A 21,091-nucleotide genomic window follows, 5' to 3' on the forward strand; every position below is an offset into this window, starting at 1 on the left:
GTGCAGTACACCAGCATGATGTGTATGCTGATTATGTGCAGTACACCTGCATGATGTGTATGGTGATTACGTACAATACACCAGCATGCTGTGTACGGTGATTACATGCAGCACACCAGCATGCTCTGTACGATGATTACGTGCATTACACCAGCATGCTCTGTATGGTGATTACGTACCAGCATGCTCTGTATGGTGATTACGTACAGTACACCAGCATGCTTCATATGGTGATTACGTGCAGTACACCAGCATGCTGTGTATGGTGATTACGTACAGTACACCAGCATGCTGTGTATGGTGATTACGTGCAGTACACCAGCATGCTGTGTATGGTGATTACGTGCAGTACACCAGCATGCTGTGTATGGTGATTACGTGCAGTACACCAGCATGCTGTGTATGGTGATTATGTGCAGTACACAAGCATGCTGTGTGTGGTGATTATGTGCAGTACACAAGCATGCTGTGTATGGTGATTACGTGCAGTACACCAGTATGCTGTGTATGGTGATTACATACAGTACACATGCAGTACACCAGCATGCTCTGTACGGTGATTACATGCAGTATGCCAACATGCTCTGTACGGTGATTACATGTAGCACACCAGCATGCTCTGTACAGTGATTACGTGCATTACACCAGCATGCTCTGTACTGTGATTACGTGCATTACACCAGCATGCTCTGTACAGTGATTACGTGCAGTACACCAGCATGCTCTGTATGGTGATTACGTACAGTACACCAGCTTGCTTCGTATGGTGATTACGTGCAGTACACCAGCATGCTGTGTATGGTGATTACGTGCAGTACACCAGCATGCTGTGTATGGTGATTACGTGCAGTACACCAGCTTGCTTCGTATGGTGATTACGTGCAGTACACCAGTATGCTGTGTATGGTGATTACGTGCAGTACGACAGCATGCTCTGTATGGTGATTACATGCAGTGCACCAGCATGCTCTGTACGGTGATTACGTGTAGTACACCAGCATGCTCTGTACGGTGATTACATGCAGTACACCAGCATGCTCTGTACGGTGATTACATGTAGTACACCAGCATGCTGTACAGTGATTACATGCATTACACCAGCATGCTGTACGGTGATTACATGCATTACAGCAGCATGCTCTGTATGATGATTACGTGCATTACACCAGCATGCTCTGTATGGTGATTACGTGCAATACACCAACATGCTCTGAATGGTGATTATGTGCAGTACACCAGCATGCTCTGTATGGTGATTTTGTGCAATACAGCATGCCATGTATGGTGATTACATGCAGTACACCAGCATGCCATGTATGGTGATTACGTGCAGTACACCAGCGTGCCATGTATAGTGATTATGTGCAGTACACCAGCATGCTCTGAATGATTACATGCTATGTACGATGATTGCATGCAGTACACCAGCATGCTGTGTACGGTGGTTACATGCAGTACACCAGCATGCTGTGTACAGTGATTACATGCAGTACACCAGCATGCTGTGTACAGTGATTACATGCAGTACACCAGCATGCTGTGTACAGTGATTACATGCAGTACACCAGCATGCTCTATACAGTGATTACTTGCAGAACACCACCATGTTCTGTACGGTGATTGCATGCAGTACACCAGCATGCTGTGTATGGTGATTACATGCAGTACACCAGCATCTAGTAGGGGGCCAGCCAGTATGCTGTTGTCATACTCTTTTTGAATTATTTTTTATGCTGAGGGTGGTAGGTCTTTGGCAAATGCCCTATGTTCATGGAGTACTGTGATTGCAATGATGTAAATCACATATAGGGTCTTATCTTAGTATGTAGTCTGTGTGAATTACAAAGAGCTTTGGAGTGCCATTTTCATAGCAAGTACCCTACTCTATAAAAGGTCATGAATCCTACCTAGAGAACAAAAATTATAAGATGTCACTTATTGCGGGCCTGCTAAGGTGCTGCCAGTAAGTCCATGAGATACTAGGTCATGGTCATGCTCAGTGCCCAATTCCAGCATTTATTCATACTTTCAGGGTTTAACAAATTATACTGTGTATTCCATTTATGCATTTGTGTTACTGTCACCTTCTGCTACTCGTGTAGCTCTTGTAACAGCGGTACCTGTATTGAAAACCTCTTACTTGGCTTTAACTAGGCAAGTTGGGCTAAACCTCGAGTTGATAAGTAAGTCAAAAGGCGCAAATAAAAACAACCATCTACAGTTTTGGTGAGCATCTTCAACATTTGTTCGTTCTGCTTTTTGATTTACATATGTATTGTATCAAATGATGGAAAATGCATATTAATATGCATGTTTAGCGCAGTGCACAGCTTATTTACACACCTGCATGGACACGTGTGTGTGTGTGTGGGGGGGGGGGGTACGCACGAGAATTTCTACAAGCAGTTAGATAAACTTAGTGTGTACTAGTAATATATTTAATGTAACAGTACTTAAAGAATTGGTAGAGTGCCAGACATTTATTATAGCATAGTTCTTCATTCAGTAGATAATTGTCTACGTTAACTGACTTGTCATTACCTCTTCCATCTGAGAGCTTAATCATTTGTACAACTGTTTTTCTGACATGTTCATCATGATCAGAATTTCAATGTGCTGTTAGTTTATTTCGGTTTCTTTTTTTTCTACAGGGAATCGCCATCCGCCAGTTCAGTAGCCAGCAGTGACTCAGGGAACACAGATGAGATCCAGGATGAGTTTGACAACAATGGCGAGATGGAAGCAGAAACCTCAGTCAGCTGATGATAAAAATGGACATGGGGGAAGTGATATTAACATATGAGAACTTTGATGCCTTCAGTGTACCTGTGGGACCTACCTTTTGTTCAGGTCCCTGAGATTTTATTTGAAATCTCACCCACTGTGGACTGGTGCTTTGGTTCTATACTCGTATACAGAAATGACTGCTTTGCAGACATCTGCAGGAAATGTCTATATGTTATTGGCTTTTGGTGTCAGCTACCTGGAGCTTTAATTTTTTTTTCAAGGTTTACAGGTAACAGTAATGCATGGTACTGGTTCTGGACCTGTACCAACAACAATGGAGCTGGTCTCTTGGGCCTTTTGTCCTATGTTTTGTGAATAATTATGTTTTGTGACATAGGGCACAAGTGGTACTTTGAGAGGATCTGGACTCATTCTTTCTGGTAGCTGAGTAGAGAACACCTGTAGGCACCCGTATTAATGTGGACAACATCAGAATTGGATCAATCTCTTTAGACTCCTGGCATCACTTTTACTGCACAATGCAGAAAGTTAAAAAGTTCTCAGTGTTGGCGGTATGTAACACAGACAGCACAGTTTGGTGGAGAAATGTTAGCAGGCCTGCGCTTTGCAGTGACTGGCCAGCGGACAATAGATTGTCAGTAATGGTTAAAGGTGTACTTGGTGGTGGTTACCAGAATCATGAACTAGAATCCTGGCGCTTTTTACCAACTGAAATATTTTGCTCTGGTTGATGGTATGGGTTGCTAGTTAGCTCACTAAGCAGGTAACCCAGTTTTCATTTGGATGCTCGGCTGATGTACCTTTTTTTTCTAACTTTGAAGAACATTTGCTGTAGCTGAGCTGTAAGTGGACTTCTCTCTGTTTTTGTTTTCATATTCAATACTTAAGAGAAATCATTGAGGGAAGATAGAGATGTAGTGCTGCAAGCCAAAAGGGGGATTAAATGCATAGGGTACAGGCAGAATACTGTAATATCACTGTGCTATAAACTGCTATGCAAAACTGCTCACCCTTCTGTATGGTGTGAGTAATTCATTAACCATTGCGTGGAAGGAATGGTTAATGGATTGGATTAACTGCAAAATATGTGGAGAAATTGTACTCTTTAAACTGAAATTTTCTTAGGTGGAGTGGGCTTCCATTTGTTCTTAAGGGGTATAGGAAGGCGGTTGTGGTTCTTTAAAAAATATATCATTGTACTGTACCCATATGAATGAACAGTCTGTTTTCAAAGGCTGGGAAAGAGGAAACTATTGGGAAGCAGTCATATGATTATGTAAGTACTTAAAAAAATTCAGGTGGTGGAACAAGTTAAACACTCTGTTGTTTCCTAAAAGTCTCTGCTTTATTGTTTTCATACTTCTGTTTTTTAAAGGTACATTTTGAGCATTTTTAAAATAATGAGTAAACACAAAATTAAAATACAGAATTCCAGTTAATGTGCACACTGCAATATATAGTGGCAACCTTTGTGTTTATTTGTTATTTAAATAATGATGTAGTCAGTAACCCTATAGGTAGGTGTTACGCTTTTTGCATTTGTATCACTTGAACTTCTGACTTCAGGCAACTTACTGGTTTGTCTTCCAAGACCCAGAAGATTTGAATTAGTGCTAGTCAGAGTGATTACAGCAGTTTAGAGGTTTACTTCTACTGCATTCCTTTGTAAATTTGTTCTTTACAAGCCATTTTTTGTATATAAAATTTTAGTAGCACATTTAATTTTAATTTATCATACCTTTGTGGCCTTTTTTAAGCTGTTAATGTTGGCATGTTTCTTCTGTCAAGTTACAGGGCACATGTATTTGTTGCATTTTTCCATACCATTTTGGCTACAAACATAATTCCTGATAACGTAGGCCTCCTAAGGAGTTCTCTAAAGTTAAGCATTTTCATAAATACATCAATAGTTAACGATCCTAATTGGAAATGTATCACTTCCAGTGCCTCTGTCAAGCCACGGTGACATCTGCATTTGCCGTACTTGGCCTACATCAGTCCTACAGAGGTCTTACAATAATTTCATCCCTTGTGGTTCATCCATTGATGTTGAGCTGATGGGAAGATACGTTCAGAAGTTTTAAAAGCACCGCTTATTCCCTTTAATTGTTTAGCTCAAGTCCATGGTAAGAAATTAAATTTATGACATGGTGATTCATGTATCTCCCAGGCTTCACAAGGCTCTTCAAATGCTGGTGCAAACCCAGTTATGATAAAGGTGTGTTGTAGCACCAAAACCACTTGACTTAAGTCTTCCATTGCTGCTCAATAAAGTGTAGTCAACTTATTTTGACTAGTTGGCTATTTTTTCACTATGGGTATTGTGCCTGTGTCTGGTGTACAGAGCTTTTGAATGAATTGTTTCTTGAAGAGCTGTACCCCCTGTGGAGCTGTGTACCATTCCCTAGTGCCAGTCGACTTCATTTCAGGTAGACAAAAGGAGAAAGTACACCGCAAAAGTACAAGATGCAGCCTGTCAGAGTTTTGTCATGTATGAAGATAGAGGTTAGCAGTTTTGGTTAAAGTGAAGATGGAGTGTTATGAGTCATTATCATTCTTTAACCTCGTGCAGACTGCAGCCAGCTAATTTAACTGTTTAATCTTTTAATGACTTGTTAAAAAAGCAACAACACTTCTTTCATAGATTCTTGAAATCCCTGTTAAGTTGAAAGAGAAGGGGGAGATACTCAACTAGCTATACTTCTAAAAGCAGTATTTTTTTTAAATAGTTGGGCACTCTCGAATTGCAGGGCTTTCCAACAGCTTAGTAGCAGAGGAGTAAGCCTGGCATTCTTAGCTCACACTAATGTAATGGTGTGATTGTAGAACTGTGAACTCGTGCTGCATCTTGGTGTATGAGCAGCCAAGCCATTTCCCCACTGAAGGCGTGACTTGAGGGTTAAATGCTCACCCTTCTTTTTTCACATTGGGTGAGCACCTTAATAAGAAATTAGGCCTCGGATTTCTTGCCCTTGTAAAATTGTGTATACCTCATTTCATTTGCTTGCTCTGACTTGTCATAGTGACATGGCTTATCTGTGAATAGTTAGAAAGTGTTCAGAAATAGAATTGTGTTACTAATCTGAAAGAAAGCTGTTGCAACCAGTGTAACTGCCTCAATACGTAGGTTGCTAGGCTGCGTGGCTTGAATGCAATTCATAATACCAATAATGATTCTTACCAGAAAAGCACATTTGCCAGGCATTCCTGTTAGTACTGTAGTATGAATTCCTGTACTGTACTTCACTCCCGCAAAGAACATCATACTTTGTAAATTCATAAAAATCACTGAGACAGACCTCCACCAGCATCATTCAGTACCTGGTATGCTTTTTCCTATAGCTGCCAGATTCATTGCATGAAGTGTTAAATGTGGTTCCCTCCCAAATATTGTTTTGCACTACAATCTGTGTTCTCTTCCTTTTTATTGTAGGCTAGGAGTCTGCATTGTATAACCCCCATCTAAATCATGCTGTTTCATATGCAGTTAGTTGTCTCTGTTCACTGCAGAATTTACTCTTCATTAGAGTTACAGCAGCTGCCTGGTGTCCTTTTTTGTTCCATATTCCATCAAGAACTACCTGTGGCAAGATTTTTGCAGAAACAATTTGCTCTCTACTGTCATAATTATTGATGGAATAGCTATTGTCTGTAATTTTGCATTCAAGGAGACTCTGTATGCTTGCTGGCCATCTCCATGCAAAGCCTTGGTGTATCTTTGACTGTTTCTGCATACCCCTCACTCCTGTTATCTGCAGTAATATCCTAAGTCAGTACCGCAGCAAAAACATAGATCCCTTTCATTGATGAGACCATCTTGCTGCACCCCACTGTATAGCAAGAATGCATAGTGTATTGTACTCCCTACATGGTCCTGTGTGCTGTGCCCTGGGAAGAGCTTGAGCAGGTATTAAAACAGTGCAGCCCAATTGCCAAGTTTTTAGTTACATCTGTGGTATAGTCACTCCAGCAAGTTAGCCCCTTCCAGTACACCTTGATCAGCTAATTTAAGCTTTACCTGTGCATTAACCTCTTCTGGCTATATTAGGCATTGTATATTTCCTGGTGAGACCCTGTAATTTGCTGTTGTGCATTTCAGCTCTGTACTGTCCCAGTGTAAATGAGTTGGTTATTGTACAGTAGTAAACCACCGAAAGATTAATACCAGCAATTTTTAATGTAAGCACAACCTATTCTTTTATAGGTTTGTGCTGGAGACAATAACCTGTTATTGGTCCCAAAACTTGGGAGGGAGGAGACCCCATAAATCCATCATTCAAAAAATGTCAGCAGAAGCTGTATATTCATCGCTAAACTGATTGCGGTGGTTGCTGTGTTTTTAACAGTGTCTGTATAGCCATCATCTGTTGTCTTGCTGCTTGTCAGTAGAACTTCTGCAGTCCCCAGTGTTACAATGGGCCCATTCACACTATGTTTCTGGTATGGTCGTACAATTCCATGTACAGTATGCCATGTAGAGGATGTATGTACAGTGGTGGTATAAATATGGTAGGTCACATGCAGTCAGTCAGTGATGCAATCACGGAGTTTCTGCTATTTTTGTGGTACCATAGTTACAAGTCAGGTTGTAATTCATGATTAAAAGCACATCGGTTCCATTTTCCAGCATTGAAAAGGGTTCACTATTTACCCTTTGCATCCCTTAGTAACTAGTCTTCAAGCTGGACACTGCTTTCTAGCAGAGACTTTGACTTAGCATGCATACTGATGATGTAGCACTTTTCTGCTGGGAGTTGGAACTTGGAATATAGCTGGCTGACTTGCCATTGGCCAGAATAATGGTATTTTTATCCTGTACAGAACCTACCTGTAGCATTGGACGTACTGTGTGTGTTGAAACCATCGGTAAAACCTGGAAGATATGGGTAATTTGACTGACATTGCAATTCTTCTCCCAAGATAAATTGCTTCAAGTACAAAAACTGGTTCTAATATGCACTAATGGTCTTTTTGATGCATTTATCTATGTGCAAACACCTTCCCTGCCTTTACTTATAAAACAGTTTGCAGCGATACTAAACCATACGTTGCATTTCTAGTACCTTGAATTCAGACTTGGCCTATTATCTTGGTAAAGGGGCACCTTATTTTATGTAACCAAACCATGCGTTGCATTTCTAGTACCCTGAATTCAGACTTGGCCTATTATCTTGGTAAAGGGGCACCTTATTTTATGTAATTTAAATTCCATTGTATTTTATGTGCTGTCTTTCATAGTGTGTCTCTATGTGTCAAGACTGCTCAATGAAGAACAAAAAAAAGCTAATATGAAAGAGCGAATCTATGGACATGAAATACCAAGCCAGTGCATGGTTTCTTGGTAATCAAGAAATTGTGCCTCTTTGGAGTTTTCATTATTATGTATCATTTGTCTTGTTTAATCTATTCATTAATCCGTTGTCTCTTAATGTATATTTTATGATCATTGTCACTTCTGTTAGAAAAACTGTAAATTTACTGCACTGTTGTAAATATAATGCTGTTTATACCCTGTATATGAACTTTGTTTAAAATAAATAAATTTAATTTGCAGCAGCTGTTCATTTGTGCAACAGTCAGAGCTGCTAAACCAGTGGGTAGACCAATACTGCACCAAAAACTTGCCAAACAGAAACTACACTGATGCCAATTTTGTCACCGGTTTTACCAAAGGTTCTTCCCTACATCTTTTCTGGAGTGCCGCATGTCCTACTATGAGCTTACATGCAACATATTTAGCCTTATTTTATTTTTTTTTTTTGAGATATGTGTCGTCAGTGCCTCTGTTGTGAGATTCTTGTGTACCAGCCACTGAATATGTGTTCATAAATGTCAGAGGAGCACTCTCTCAAGAACTTGCTGGACTCTTTCCTGGACTGTGGTTCTCCAAAGATCAGTGAATGCATTCTCTGCTGACCAGAAACCGACATTAAATTGATGGAATTATTTCTGTGAATTCCTTGTTACAGAGCTGCAACAAGAGGTACCACCTCTGGGCCTCCTGGTTGCAATGCTATTGTAGCCTTTAAAGAGGCTAGAAAGTTTGTCCCATAATCCTTCTGACTTGACTGAGCCCCCATGAGGTCCACCATTTTATATCACGTGTCAAACCTTACTTCCTCTATGAGGTTGCTGGTCTTTGAAATCTCTGTCTTCTTTTAAAACCAGCAGGACACTTTCCAGCCTCTTTTGTTAACCAAGGTTTTTTCCTTTTGTGCAACAAGCTTACGATTCCAGTGCTGTCCAGAGTTGTGCAATACCATGGCATCTACTGCTGCTGCCCAGTGTCACACTGGTGTTGGTCTTCCCCATGGCTGTTATTTATAAATGCTGAATGTGAAGAATTGTGTGCTGTAAATGGGACTCCTCTGTGAGATGGTCATGTATGATGCTTGCTAATCTGTGAAATAGGTTATGGGTACCTTCTGGTTGTGAAATGGGGGGAAAATTACTACAATAAATGCCAAACTTCTGGTTATGGTGTGACGTCTTTTGTTGTAACTGTTTTAATCTGAGGTGAGAAACTGCTTTTAACCAGTGAACACTACTTTTCAAAGTAAGACTGTCAGTAAGTTTTATTAATTTAAAAGACTTCGGCATATAAAGAAGTTGCAGTAATTCTGCTGGATAGCAGATGTTTGTCTTGCATCTGAAGGACACTACTACTGCTGTCATTCTGGTGTGCTGTAAACTGACCATGGTATGACTGAATTATGTGTATCCATAGGTTATAGTCACGTGATGTCCGATAGGAAGTGAGCCTGTGATTTCATCAGTGGAACCTCACAGTGGTGCAGCAGTTAGCATTGCTGCATCCTGTACTTTGATCTTCAATCAAGTTTCTGAATGAGGCTTCTTGTCTGCAAAGTCTGCCTGGGTTTTTGTGTTGCCATGTGCTACAGTTTCCTGCTACATCCCAAAGACATCAAAATATTTATTGGCAGTCCTCCAGATTTCCAAGAAGGCATTTTGGTTGTGTTGCATACGTATGCCCTGCAGTATGTGGTGCCCCATCTAGGATCATTTTTTAACCTTGCAACTGGATAGACTTCTGCTTTGCATAACACCTAATTGCATATCTTAGGCAAGTGATGTATGAATGAACAATCTGAACACTAGTTGTTTATTTACATGAACTTGTATGTCTGAGAAATTTCATTTGTTGCTTTTCCTTGCAGATGTTATGCCTGTTAGTCATATAGCCATCAGTCACAGACCACAGCTATGAACCTGTTGTCCAAGGCATCCCATAAGGAACATTTTCCTATTAAAGGATAACTGTTTTAAGCACAGTACTTTTCCTCAGAGCGCATTTTCTTCCCCACAGAATGTCTCCAATCTTCTTTTTTTGGCTGTTCAGATCATCTGTTTCCATTTTTTCCTGTCCTCTGCATTTTGCTGTGTCACAGCAACCACCTGTATGTCCTCTATAAATCTTATCTTAGGCCTTCCTCTTTTCTTACCTGGCAGCTCCATCCTTCGCATCCTTTTCCCAATATACCCTGCATCCCTCCTCAGCACATGTCCAAAAAAATGCAATCTCTCCTCTCTGGCTTTGTCTCCAAACCGTGCAACCTGAGCTGACCCTCTAATATACAGATTCTTAATCATGTCCACCCTCTGCACACCCAGTGCAAATCTTAACATCTTTAACTCTACCACCTCCAGCTCAGACTTCTGCCTTTTTGTCAATGCCACCGTCTCCAACCCGTATAACATAGCTGGTCTCGCTACCCTCTTGTAGGCCTTCCCTTTCACTCTTACTGGTACCTGTCTGCCACAAATCACTCCTGACCCTCTTCACCACCCACTCCACCCTGCCTGTACTCTCTTTTTCACCTCTTTTCCACACTCACCATTACTCTAAACTGTTGATTCCAGGTACTTAAATTCATCCACCTTCGCCAGCTCTACTCCCTTCATCCTCACCATTCCTCTATCATCCTTCTCATTCACACATATATTCTGTCTTAGTCCTGCTGACCTTCATTCCTCTCCTTTCTAGAGCATATCATCACCTCTCCAGGGTCTCCTCAACCTGTTCCCTGCTCTCACTACAGATCATAATGTCATCGGCAAACATCATAGTCCATGGGGACACCTGCCTGATCTCATCTGTCAACCTGTCCATTACCATTGCAAATAAGAAAGGTCTCAGAGCTGATCCTTGATATAATCCCACTTCCATCTTAAATGCATCTGTCACTCCTGCTGCAGACCTCACCACTGTCACACTACCCTCATACATATCCTGCATCACTCTTACATACTTCTCTGCCACTCCCGACTTTATAGATAGGTGCTAGGCTATTGGCCCTAGGGCCTACATAAGCCTAGCCAAAACTGTACCCTGGCTTTTGCCACCCAAGAAGATTATTTTCCTGTGCCCCTGTCGAGCAGAGCCACAGAAGTGATCCCTGGGTGAATTTCCTATCTCCTTCTTACAATACCACAACTCCTCTCTAGGCATCCTGTCATATGCTTTCTCTAAGTCCAGAAAGACACAGTGCAACTCCTGTTGACCTTCTCTAAACTTCTCCATTAACACCCTCAGAGTAAACATTGTATCTGTACTGCTCTTTCCCGGCATGAAACCATACTGCTGCTCACTAATCTTCACCTAGCTTCCACTACTTATCAGTTTTATCCCACTATAGTTACTACAACTCTGTACATCACCCTTATTCTTAAAAATCAGTACCAAAACACTTTGTGTGCACTTCTCAGGCATCCTCTCACTTTTCAAGATTTCATTAAACAATCTTGGAAAGAGAGAGGATGCTTGAGGAGTGGAGAAGTGGTGTTTTGGTACCAATTTTTTAAGAATAAGGGTGATGTGACAGAATGTCTCAATGCTTCTAATTATTTAAAAAAAATATATTATTTAGCCATTTCTTCTCCACTGCAGCATTTATATCATGATCTGATTCTCCGGTGTACACTATTTTGGAGGTAACTGAAATTTTATGATAGTTTCCTTAGGAATTTGTCTCCCTTGTTCTTAGATCAATCCCATCCTCCCTAGCCAGCCTATTCAGCTCTTTGGTCAATGTTAGATCCTGGGACAACAGTGCTTTGTTTGGGTTTTTTCCTTCTGTGCCATAGAGCCTGCTTGTGTCTCTCAAATTTCTTAACTGCATAACTTTCACTTTTGAATTTTTTTCCAACATATTTTACTTTTTTTATTTTTATTTTTCTTGTTGACTTGTATGCCTGCACGACAGAATTGTCCATTTTGAGGAGTGATCCAGGAGCACTGTCTGGTTAAGTTATTTGCTCAGACTCGCACAGTAGGCAAGTGAAGATGGAAGGAATTAAACCCTGTACCCTGAGCATTGGAAGCATTTCATTAAGAGCTAGAACATATTTTACATAGGCTGGACTTTTATACATGTTCATTTGTCAGTGTTGTGAACTAGCAATTGGGTTGAAATTTTTGAACAACACCTCCTGTGTTAAGCACCCTCATATGTCATGGATTTTAGTGAGTTTTGTCCAGTCTTTAATGAAGTACACTGTGTCTTGCATGTATCAGTCCTTCCCAGAGTGCCACAGAGTGAAGAATTAAAAATAGCCTGCCACTTTCAACATTAGAGTTGTAGGAAGTTTGAACATTAGTCTGCCACCATGGCCAGCTTATTTCCTGCAATTTCATGCGTTTCCAGAATCTAGTCATAGTTGCAGTGATCTCAGAGTCTAAAAAAGTTGTTCTCTCAACAAGTCTCCCATATACAACTTCTTCCAGAGGATAAGTTGTTTTTTAAGCCATTCTATATAGGTACAGCCCAGGCTGGTACTGCTATCACACTGAGATAATCTACAGGGCACAATACAGAGATGCAGACAGTCACACAACATAACTAAAGGATTTTTGGTGAGCCCTTGGTTGGGTAGTACTACTCTTCTCAGATGCTGGCATCTTTTTCAATTTAAATTCCACACTCAGAGAAGTCCATATATCCAGTATATACACTCCATGATGTAATTCACTGAGTATGTAAACCCACTTAATAAGTTCACCAGTTCTTTTTTGCCAGTTACGTAGTTTGGCTGTCTATCCTTCTCTGATTTGTAGACCCCTTGGTTTGACAGCCTGATTCCGGTGATTATTCCCAGGTTATCATGTCATTGATCATGGTTATTTGAGATAAAGGGCCATTTTTTTTCAGTGTGACCCTCAGACCAGCAGAAGCTGGCAAGGCCTGTTCAGTTAGAGTCTTCCCTCATCAAATTATCACATATTGGGGTTCATGTTGGGGCTTGGGTTTCAGGCGGCTGTTTTTTTTGTCAGGGTGTGAAATGCATAGGCAGGATCATACCAAGCCCAAACCAGTCCCAGCATAGGCCTGAGGTTGATTCCATCTCTGTCTGACTGTTAGAGGGCTTATTTGATGATGCCTTTTGGGCTTTTTTATGGGGGATAACTAGAACCCACTTTTTTTCCTTAACAGACTTTGTGGCTGGTCTTGTGCCTGGTCTCACATTAGGTTTAGTATTTGTGAGGCTTGACATCATACTGCTTTTAAGATGTCCATTGCTCTCATATCTGTTCGAAGAATGCAAGTATTTGCCTTAATTACACTTACTGCTCATCCAAGGTTACTGTATTACCCCTTAGTCTTCTAGTTTGTATAATGTGAACTGGATTTTGGTCAATGGGCTCGGTGTTTAATAATGCTGCTGTTGTATTTTTCAAAGAGTATTAGTAATAGCATCCAATTTCCTTGAGACATTTGCAAGTCAGATGCTCAGTTCAGGTCTTTCTTGTAGGTGCTGTTTTTTTTTCCTCAATGATCCACCATGCAAGTTGTGATTACGACTGTCCTAGGGATTAAGGAAGATTGACCAGTCCTGTCATGTATGAAAGTTAGGTATTTACCATAGTGATTGTTGTGTAGGACTAGGTTTGTCTTTCCATATGGCCCCATCCTCCTTCCCTCTGACAGTGTGGTAAGGGGTTGGAAGTTGCTGTGCAAAGCGTTTATCTATTTCCTGCATTTGTTTTCTTGTGCTCTGCTTTCTTTAAGTTGGTACAGATCTGAAAGGGGGACATCCCATGCATGAATTTGTGCTAAAGAATTAGGGGGCCAGGGAATTTTTTTTATGGAACTACCTCAATCCTGCTGGCCTCCAGTTCTAGATAGTAGGGTAAGATGATCCTCATCCGCTGCATCAGTCATTACAGTAAGTATGTGACTTTCACTTTATATCTGTTCCATGTTATGGCTTAATGTGCTCAACTGTTTGTGTCACATACCCAATTCCAACCAATAAAAACATTGGATAACCTGAACAGCCTCCCACAGTGTGGATCCATGGAGAAAGGTAGACACTGTCCATTGCTTCCCACTGTGTGATCTCCAGGTGTCTTCTAATTTGGACTGAGCTAACACTTGGTCCATGGCTACAGTTTAGATGTCTGTCTTCACAGCATTGCATGGCTGAGACTTCCCTTAAGGAAAAGCTCAGGAACAGGACCTAGAATATCCATGTTTGGGGAATTATGACTTTCAGCCAGCTTGTCTAGTGACTTTTTGTAAAGGAAGTGGGCCTGTACTTGTGTAATGTGCCTGTATGACTCATCATGCCAGTTTTTACCCCTTACTTTGATAAACTTGGTGACTCCAAAAGAGTATGAGGGCTCCTCAGTGTGAAACCAGAGTTCTTCAATGTCTTCAAATGCATTCCATAGCCTTCAGATCTGTAAGGCCGTGGAATGCATTATCATGGACCTTATAAACAAGGACACTGGGAACTTCCAAACGCTTGGACCCCACATGGTTTGGTTTTGTCAAAGGGAGATCACGCCTGTTAAATTTGGTCAACTTCTTCGAAACAGTCACCAAAGCCACGGATGAGGTGGAGACAGTACACACCGCCTGTCTTGACTTAGCCAAAGCCTTTGATACTATTCCCCACTCAGCATAATAGATAAACTCTCCCAGCTAGGCATCAACCTGTATGTTACCAGATGTGTAGTTAACTGGATCACCTCTAGTAGTAGACCTGTAATGAGCAGTGTACACCAAAGATCGGTCTTAGGGCCTCTACTGTTTGAGATGTACTTTTCTGAGGTGCAAGCCAAAGCCAGTGGTCTGTGGTTGACTAAGTTTGCAGATGACTGCAAGCTGGATGCTGTATTAAATAGATTCATAGATTAGTACTATTCTCCTAATGATGTGAAGATCCTCCAAGAGGGCCTTGCCCAAACTAATGACTGGTGCCAGAAGCATGGCCTGAAACGGAATGACAAGAAATGCATCATTATCCCGTTTGAGAATAATGGTATCCCCACTAATTATCACATTAATAACAATGTACTAAGCACACAATCAGTCATGAGAGACTTTGGCACCCAGGTTGATAGCAACCTGACTTTTGACCACCACATTACCTCCGTTATACGGAAGGCTTTCTACATAGCCCACCTCATAAATAAGGGTATTTCATCCAGGAACAAGGAGGTCATAATGTCCCTGTACTCCTCCCTTATCAGACCAATTATAGAGTACAATGCCCCCTTCGGCATGTACTTTGCCAAGCACATGCAGCAGCTGGAGAGACCACAGAGGTTCCTGACCAGGAAAATCCAAGGTCTCAATCACCTGTCCTATACAGATAGGCTAAAAGCCCTGTCCCTCAACTCAGTCTCATACAGACTGCTCAGTGGTGACCTGTGTTTGGCACGCAAGGCCATCTCAAACCCAGCCTTGATGAAGTTGCTGTATATCCATAAGTCAAACTCCACTCACGCAGCCAGCATGTAAGACCTTACCCTGGTCTATGACATTAATTGAACTTGGTGGGATAAATTTGTGTCCCAAAGACTCCCCTCATCTGTGGAATAGTCTCCCCCTCCATGTCAAGCAGAGTACCTCTCGAGCCCTCATTAAGAGGAACCTAGATAACTGGATGGGAAACAGAAAATACACCCCTAGGATCCCACGTGTCCCTGCTGGACAGGGGAAACAGGTTCTAATTTTGAGGGAACATGGGTGAAATTCTTGGCTAGGCTTATAAGGGCCTCTGGGCCAATAGCCTAGTATCATCCTATGAACATGATTCTGGCCCAGCAATGATGATGAGGCCTGCCATTTAGTCTGTTCCCACATTAAGCCCACAAACATCCCTAAATATGGTCTATGAATGTTCAAGAAGGATGGTTGTGTGAGTTCATCCACATTTGCAGACACATCTGAAGGAACCAGAGGATTCTAGACATAGTCATGTTCAAAAGTGCAATGGAGTATTACTGTCCCACAGAATGGGCCACAGTGATGGCTCATCAGTCCATGTCAGCAGATTACTTGGATCAAGTACAGACTATCCTGCTAAAAGGGTCTGCAGAGGATCCTTTGATGGATGTTCATGACTCTGTCATAAAAAAAGTCATTGGGGAGCTAGATACTTTCCAGTGCTTACCACTCATAACTACTAGTGAGAACCAAAAAAAAGTCATTATTCTGGTTTACTGGATAAGGACTTAAGACAGGACTTAGGATCAGACCTTACTGAATCTCCTTCAAGTTGCTGTCCAAGAATACAAAGGTGAGGCCCCAAATAGGGAAAAGCACACTACTCAGCCTCAACAGGCAAATAAGACAACATGTCAAATCCTCTAAGGGCATCTTTGAGAAAAACATAGCAAGCACAGCCAAAGATAACCGTAAGGCGTTTTACAGCTATGCATGTAGCCTAAAAGGTAGGACCAAGCATGTGCTGAACTAGTGACTAACAGTATCACACGCACACTGACCCCACAGAGAGAGCAAACCTGCTAGCAGATAGGTTTGGCAAAATTTTCACTCCCTTATTCCTCCAAACTTATCACAAACCATGCCCCAAACTCCCTCCACCCCTGCCCTATGTATCTGAAGAGCAGGTCATTAAAGCCTTGTTCAAGGCAAAAAACACTTCTATGGGACCAGATGGCATCCCAGGCTGTCTTTTAAACAGGCTAAAACATGAGCTAGCATCACCAATAAGTACCCTTTTCAATCACAGCCTAACCACAGACTTTGTTTCTGTGGAATAGAGAACAGCAACAGTTATTACCCTCCACAAAAGTGGCCTAGCAACAGATCTGTGTAATAATAGACCCATAAGTCTGACCAGCCTCATCTGTAAGACCATGGAATGTTGTATCAATTTGATGTTGTTAATCTTCATTCATTCCGTACTGATGGGTGTCGGTTCCGTCCTTGGAACTGAGTCAGCCTTGTAACAAGCTCGTGCCAGCCAAAAAACTCTCATTTGCCATGTAGCCATAAAATCGTATCAAGCCAGCTGTCAGCTAAGTGCTTCATTTATTGCTATAAAAGTGTTTTTTCTTGAATTGTTCACCTTATTTGTCATTCTAAACTCACTTCTTTAACCTTTCATTAGTTTTTACCCATTTTTGAGTATCTTTCCAGTTTCCTTTCCTCAAATACCTTACGTTAATCTCAAGTACCATTGTTGGTATGGCCCTTTATCTTTACTGTGTGGTAATCCTTCAATACCATTGCTGGTATTCCTTTCCTTCTCTTTCTTTCCTTTCTAAAAAAAAAAAAAAAAAAAAAAAAAAAAAAAACTTTTCCCTTTACCTTTCTCTGTATTATTGGATTTGTATTGTGGTATGATGTCTGAGAAAAAAGGAGCTTCAGAGTTTAAACAGTGCGACAAGTGTAGTCGCAAGATGCCTAACAGTGATTCTAATGTTTCGTGTGTTTGTTTGGGTGTTACCCATCTTTCTATACAGTCTGCTTGTAATATTTGCCAAGGGTTCAGTTCCTGAACCCTTAATGAAAGAAGAAAAAAGCTGATTCTGAAGGGCCTCCTTAAGATGCCCTTCTCAGAGGCTATCTCTGCATCGAAGGGCTCATCACCTCCCAGAAAAGAGCATAAAAAGAAGACCACATTTGGTTCCTTCTTCACCCTCTGGTGATGGGAAGGAGGAATCAAGACCAAAAATGATGCCTTCGGCTCCAGAGTCAAAACCAGCTTCTATGGTACTATCTTTGGTAGTGTCTGCAATCATTTTATCGTCTGCACTGATTTTGGCACCGACCCTTCCTAAACTGCAAATTTTGAATTCACACTGACCACAGCACCGAGCTTGCCTACAGTATCCATTCCAGGTTTGGACACCCCTGCTACACAACTCGAGACATTGGTGCCAATAGACCATATTGCATGGACCCAGAACTCCCTTTCAGTGGATCCTTTTGTTACGCAGCAATTTAGCCCTTTTTTAGAATGGCTAGAGTACCCATTGGGGATATCCACTATATCGACCAGGAGCCTCTCGGAATTGGATGTGGTGCATCTTGTGGATCAGGTGTTGATGGCCAGAGGAATTGCAATACCTTCTAACACCTCATTCTCTTTTGAACTTGGGAATCTGTCTCCACGGACTCCAGCTTATTCTCCTCCTTTGATCTCTATGCAGGCTTCGAAGTACTCTGTCCCAATGCTTTTCTCGGTTCATTAGTGGATCTCACTGTGGCTATGGAGCTGCCCCTTTTTTCCTTCAGACTTGCTTGGAGCCAGGCCATCCTCAGGTTCAGGACTGGACTGCTGGCTCCTCTGCACCTAGTACAGCTCTGAGCTTTTCTACAGTGCCATCTTCCACAGTTCCAGGAGTACTGTTGGTACCAAGTCCCCTTGAGGCTCCGTTCTTGGGAGCGGGCTTGTCCGAGTGGGGTGTGACCCCCGGTAATGAGATTGTCCTTCTTGATTCTGGGCTCCCATCCCTCTTTGGGCGGGCCAACTTTGCAAGCGATAGAGAGGCCCTTGCCTGTGCAGGCAAGCCCTGAGTGTCGGAACCTCAGATATGTCCTTCCTCTAAGCCGCAGCTGACACAAGCCACTGCTTCAGAACTACAAGCACAAGAGCCCGTTCTAAAGAGCCCTCTTCAGAAACTTCCATTGAAGAGGTACCTCACAAGAGGACGTGCAAGTGGAAGCACGTGGACTCATTTGAGGAATCGCTCACCGAGGACACAGATGAAAGGGAGGGGTCCCCACATCTCCCCCTGATGATGTCTCGTTTGGAGACATCCTTGAAATACTGAAGCAGAGGGGTAACTGGAAGCCCACCAAGTCCCTCCTCCGAGGAATTTGTGTTCCTGCAGGCTTTTCGTGCTCCACCCTCTACTTTGAGTGACCTCACCTGCAGATGAGCTGGTTCAACTCATTGTGCAGCACACATGGAAAAGTCCTGATACCACTGAATCGATTTCATGGAGGCCAGACAAAATTTTATCTCCTCCTGAGCATCAGTCTCACTTGTCCAAGGGTCTTCCAGTAGATGCGATGGTGGTGTAATGGCTGCCATGAAAAAAGAACCGGCTGAGGAGAGCCAGACTGTACACCCCCAAAACAGGAATTCATGGGTGGTGGACAGGCTAGGGAAGTGATTTTTTGCATCATCGACCTTTACTGTTAGGTCTTTGAATTATCTGGCACACTTCACCAGGCTTCAGAGAGACACAGAACTCTCCAAAACCTTAGCAGGAGCTGTTTCTGACGAGGTCTGTGGCAAAGCTGCCTCACCATTAGCTACCCTGGTATTTATATCCGACTCCTCCATGCATCTGATTTCTCACTCCACTGAAGGAGCAGTGAGAGCAGCAGGTTCAGGCTTTGTCATGAGACGTCCTGCTTGGATGCATCTTTGTGACTTTGCGGACCCTTTTAAGTCTTCCTTTCTTAACACTCCAGTGGAAGCCTCTTCCTTTTTCAGCCCAAAAGTGAAAGACACATTGGCCAGGTGTGAGAAGGATGGTAAGACCTTGTCTGCCATGGGCATTCATTTTTCCAGTCCTTAGCGTCCATACTTTTGGAACCCAGAGGAGCAGAAAGAAGTGGCACAAGAAATTGTACGGTCCTTTCCGTGACACATGGTGAGTATACACCCCAAGGCAGATGGGGTGAATCATCCAGAAGGTGCCCCTACAGGAGCAGAGGGGGTGTCTTTCTCTGGACAACCATATGAGCGCTCTTGAGGACCGACCTGATTGCTTTCCTCTGGAAGCAGTCAGGGGACATTTTTCCTTGCACCTTTCTGCCTGGCTAACAATAACAGATTTACGGTTACAAAGGATGATAACCAGAGGATACCACATCCATTCAGTCTTTACCCAAAGTCACCAAGTCGAATTCCCTATGTTCCACACAGTCAAAGGGAAACAGCAGCACTAGAAATTCAAAAGCTGCTTCAAAAAAAGTCATCCAGAGAATCTCACCAGACCAGATAGGATCCGGATTTTACTCAAGATTCTTTTTAGTGCCAAAGAAGACAGGGGGCTGGAGACCAATTCTGGATCTCGGCATCATAAACAAATTTGTTAAACAAGAAAAATTCCAGATGGTTACAGTTCAGTCCATCCTCCCTTTCTTGGAAAACAGTGATTGGATGTGGTCAATAAATCTTCAGGATGTGTATTACCACATAAAAATGGACAAGCTCTCCAGAAGATTTCTTTGCTTCCGGCTAGGGGTCAATCACTTTCAATTTCGCGTGCTGCCCTATGGACACTCTACAGCCCCGAGAGTGTTCACCAAGTACATGGCATTGGTAACAGCTCACTTGAGACTTCAAGGATTCCAGATGTTTCTGTATCTAGAAGATTGGCTCGTCACCACCTCCACCAAGTGTCTACTGGAGATGGCACTAAACTACACACTCGGACTAGCAGAATCTCTGGGAATCTCAAACTGGAGAAAGTGCAACCTGATTCCCTCTCAATCCTTAGAATTTATTGGGGCAACTTTCAACACAAATGCTTGCCTAGTTTCTCTCCCAGACCACAGACTACACAGGATAAAATCACAACTATGGGTGATACTCTGTCAAATTCAAGCCCCAGCTCGAACAGTTCTTCAACTCCTGGGTTCCATGGCAGCGTCAGTTACCATAGTGTCCTTGGCAAGAGTACACATGAGAATTCTCCAATGGCTCCTCCTAACTCAATGGTACCCCTTACAACATCCCTTGTCCTTTCAAATATGGATAAGTGATGCAAGTGCGATTTTAATGTGGTGGATGAAGCCAAACAGACAACAGTGGAGTCTCCCATTTTACCCACAAAAGCCCAGGGCTACAGTGACTATGGACACTTCCCTGATAGGGTGGGAGGAGGGCTTTACCAGGGGAAGGTGGTCCAAGGCATTTGGTCAAACATAGAGGCCCACCTGCATATCAGTGTCCTAGAACTGAGGGCAGTGCTTCTAGCATTGCAAGCATTTCAATCCATCCTTCCATCAGACAATTGCTATTCAATCAGACAACATGTCAGTAGTCTGGTACATCAACAAACAAGGAGGAACCACATCCTACCCGTTGTGTTGAGAAGCCATGA

At 42.3% G+C, this 21,091-nt stretch overlaps 1 protein-coding gene across 5 annotated transcripts in view; it reads left to right on the forward strand.

Moving 5' to 3' along the window:
• Positions 1–9,226, forward strand: part of LOC122794558 (intermediate filament family orphan 2-like) — a 338,280-nt gene extending 329,054 nt beyond the window's left edge. For all 5 annotated transcript variants that reach the window (XM_044063048.1, XM_044063051.1, XM_044063047.1 and 2 more), the window contains one exon: positions 2,652–9,226. In XM_044063048.1, the coding sequence (XP_043918983.1) occupies positions 2,652–2,763 (112 nt within the window). In that variant the 3' untranslated portion in view covers positions 2,764–9,226. The remainder of the gene's footprint in view (positions 1–2,651) is intronic.
• The last annotated feature ends 11,865 nt before the right edge of the window (positions 9,227–21,091 follow it).

This window comes from Protopterus annectens, chromosome 2.part1 (assembly GCF_019279795.1).
Source record: "Protopterus annectens isolate FY-2018-M chromosome 2.part1, PAN1.0, whole genome shotgun sequence".
NCBI classification, from domain to species: domain Eukaryota; kingdom Metazoa; phylum Chordata; order Ceratodontiformes; family Protopteridae; genus Protopterus; species Protopterus annectens.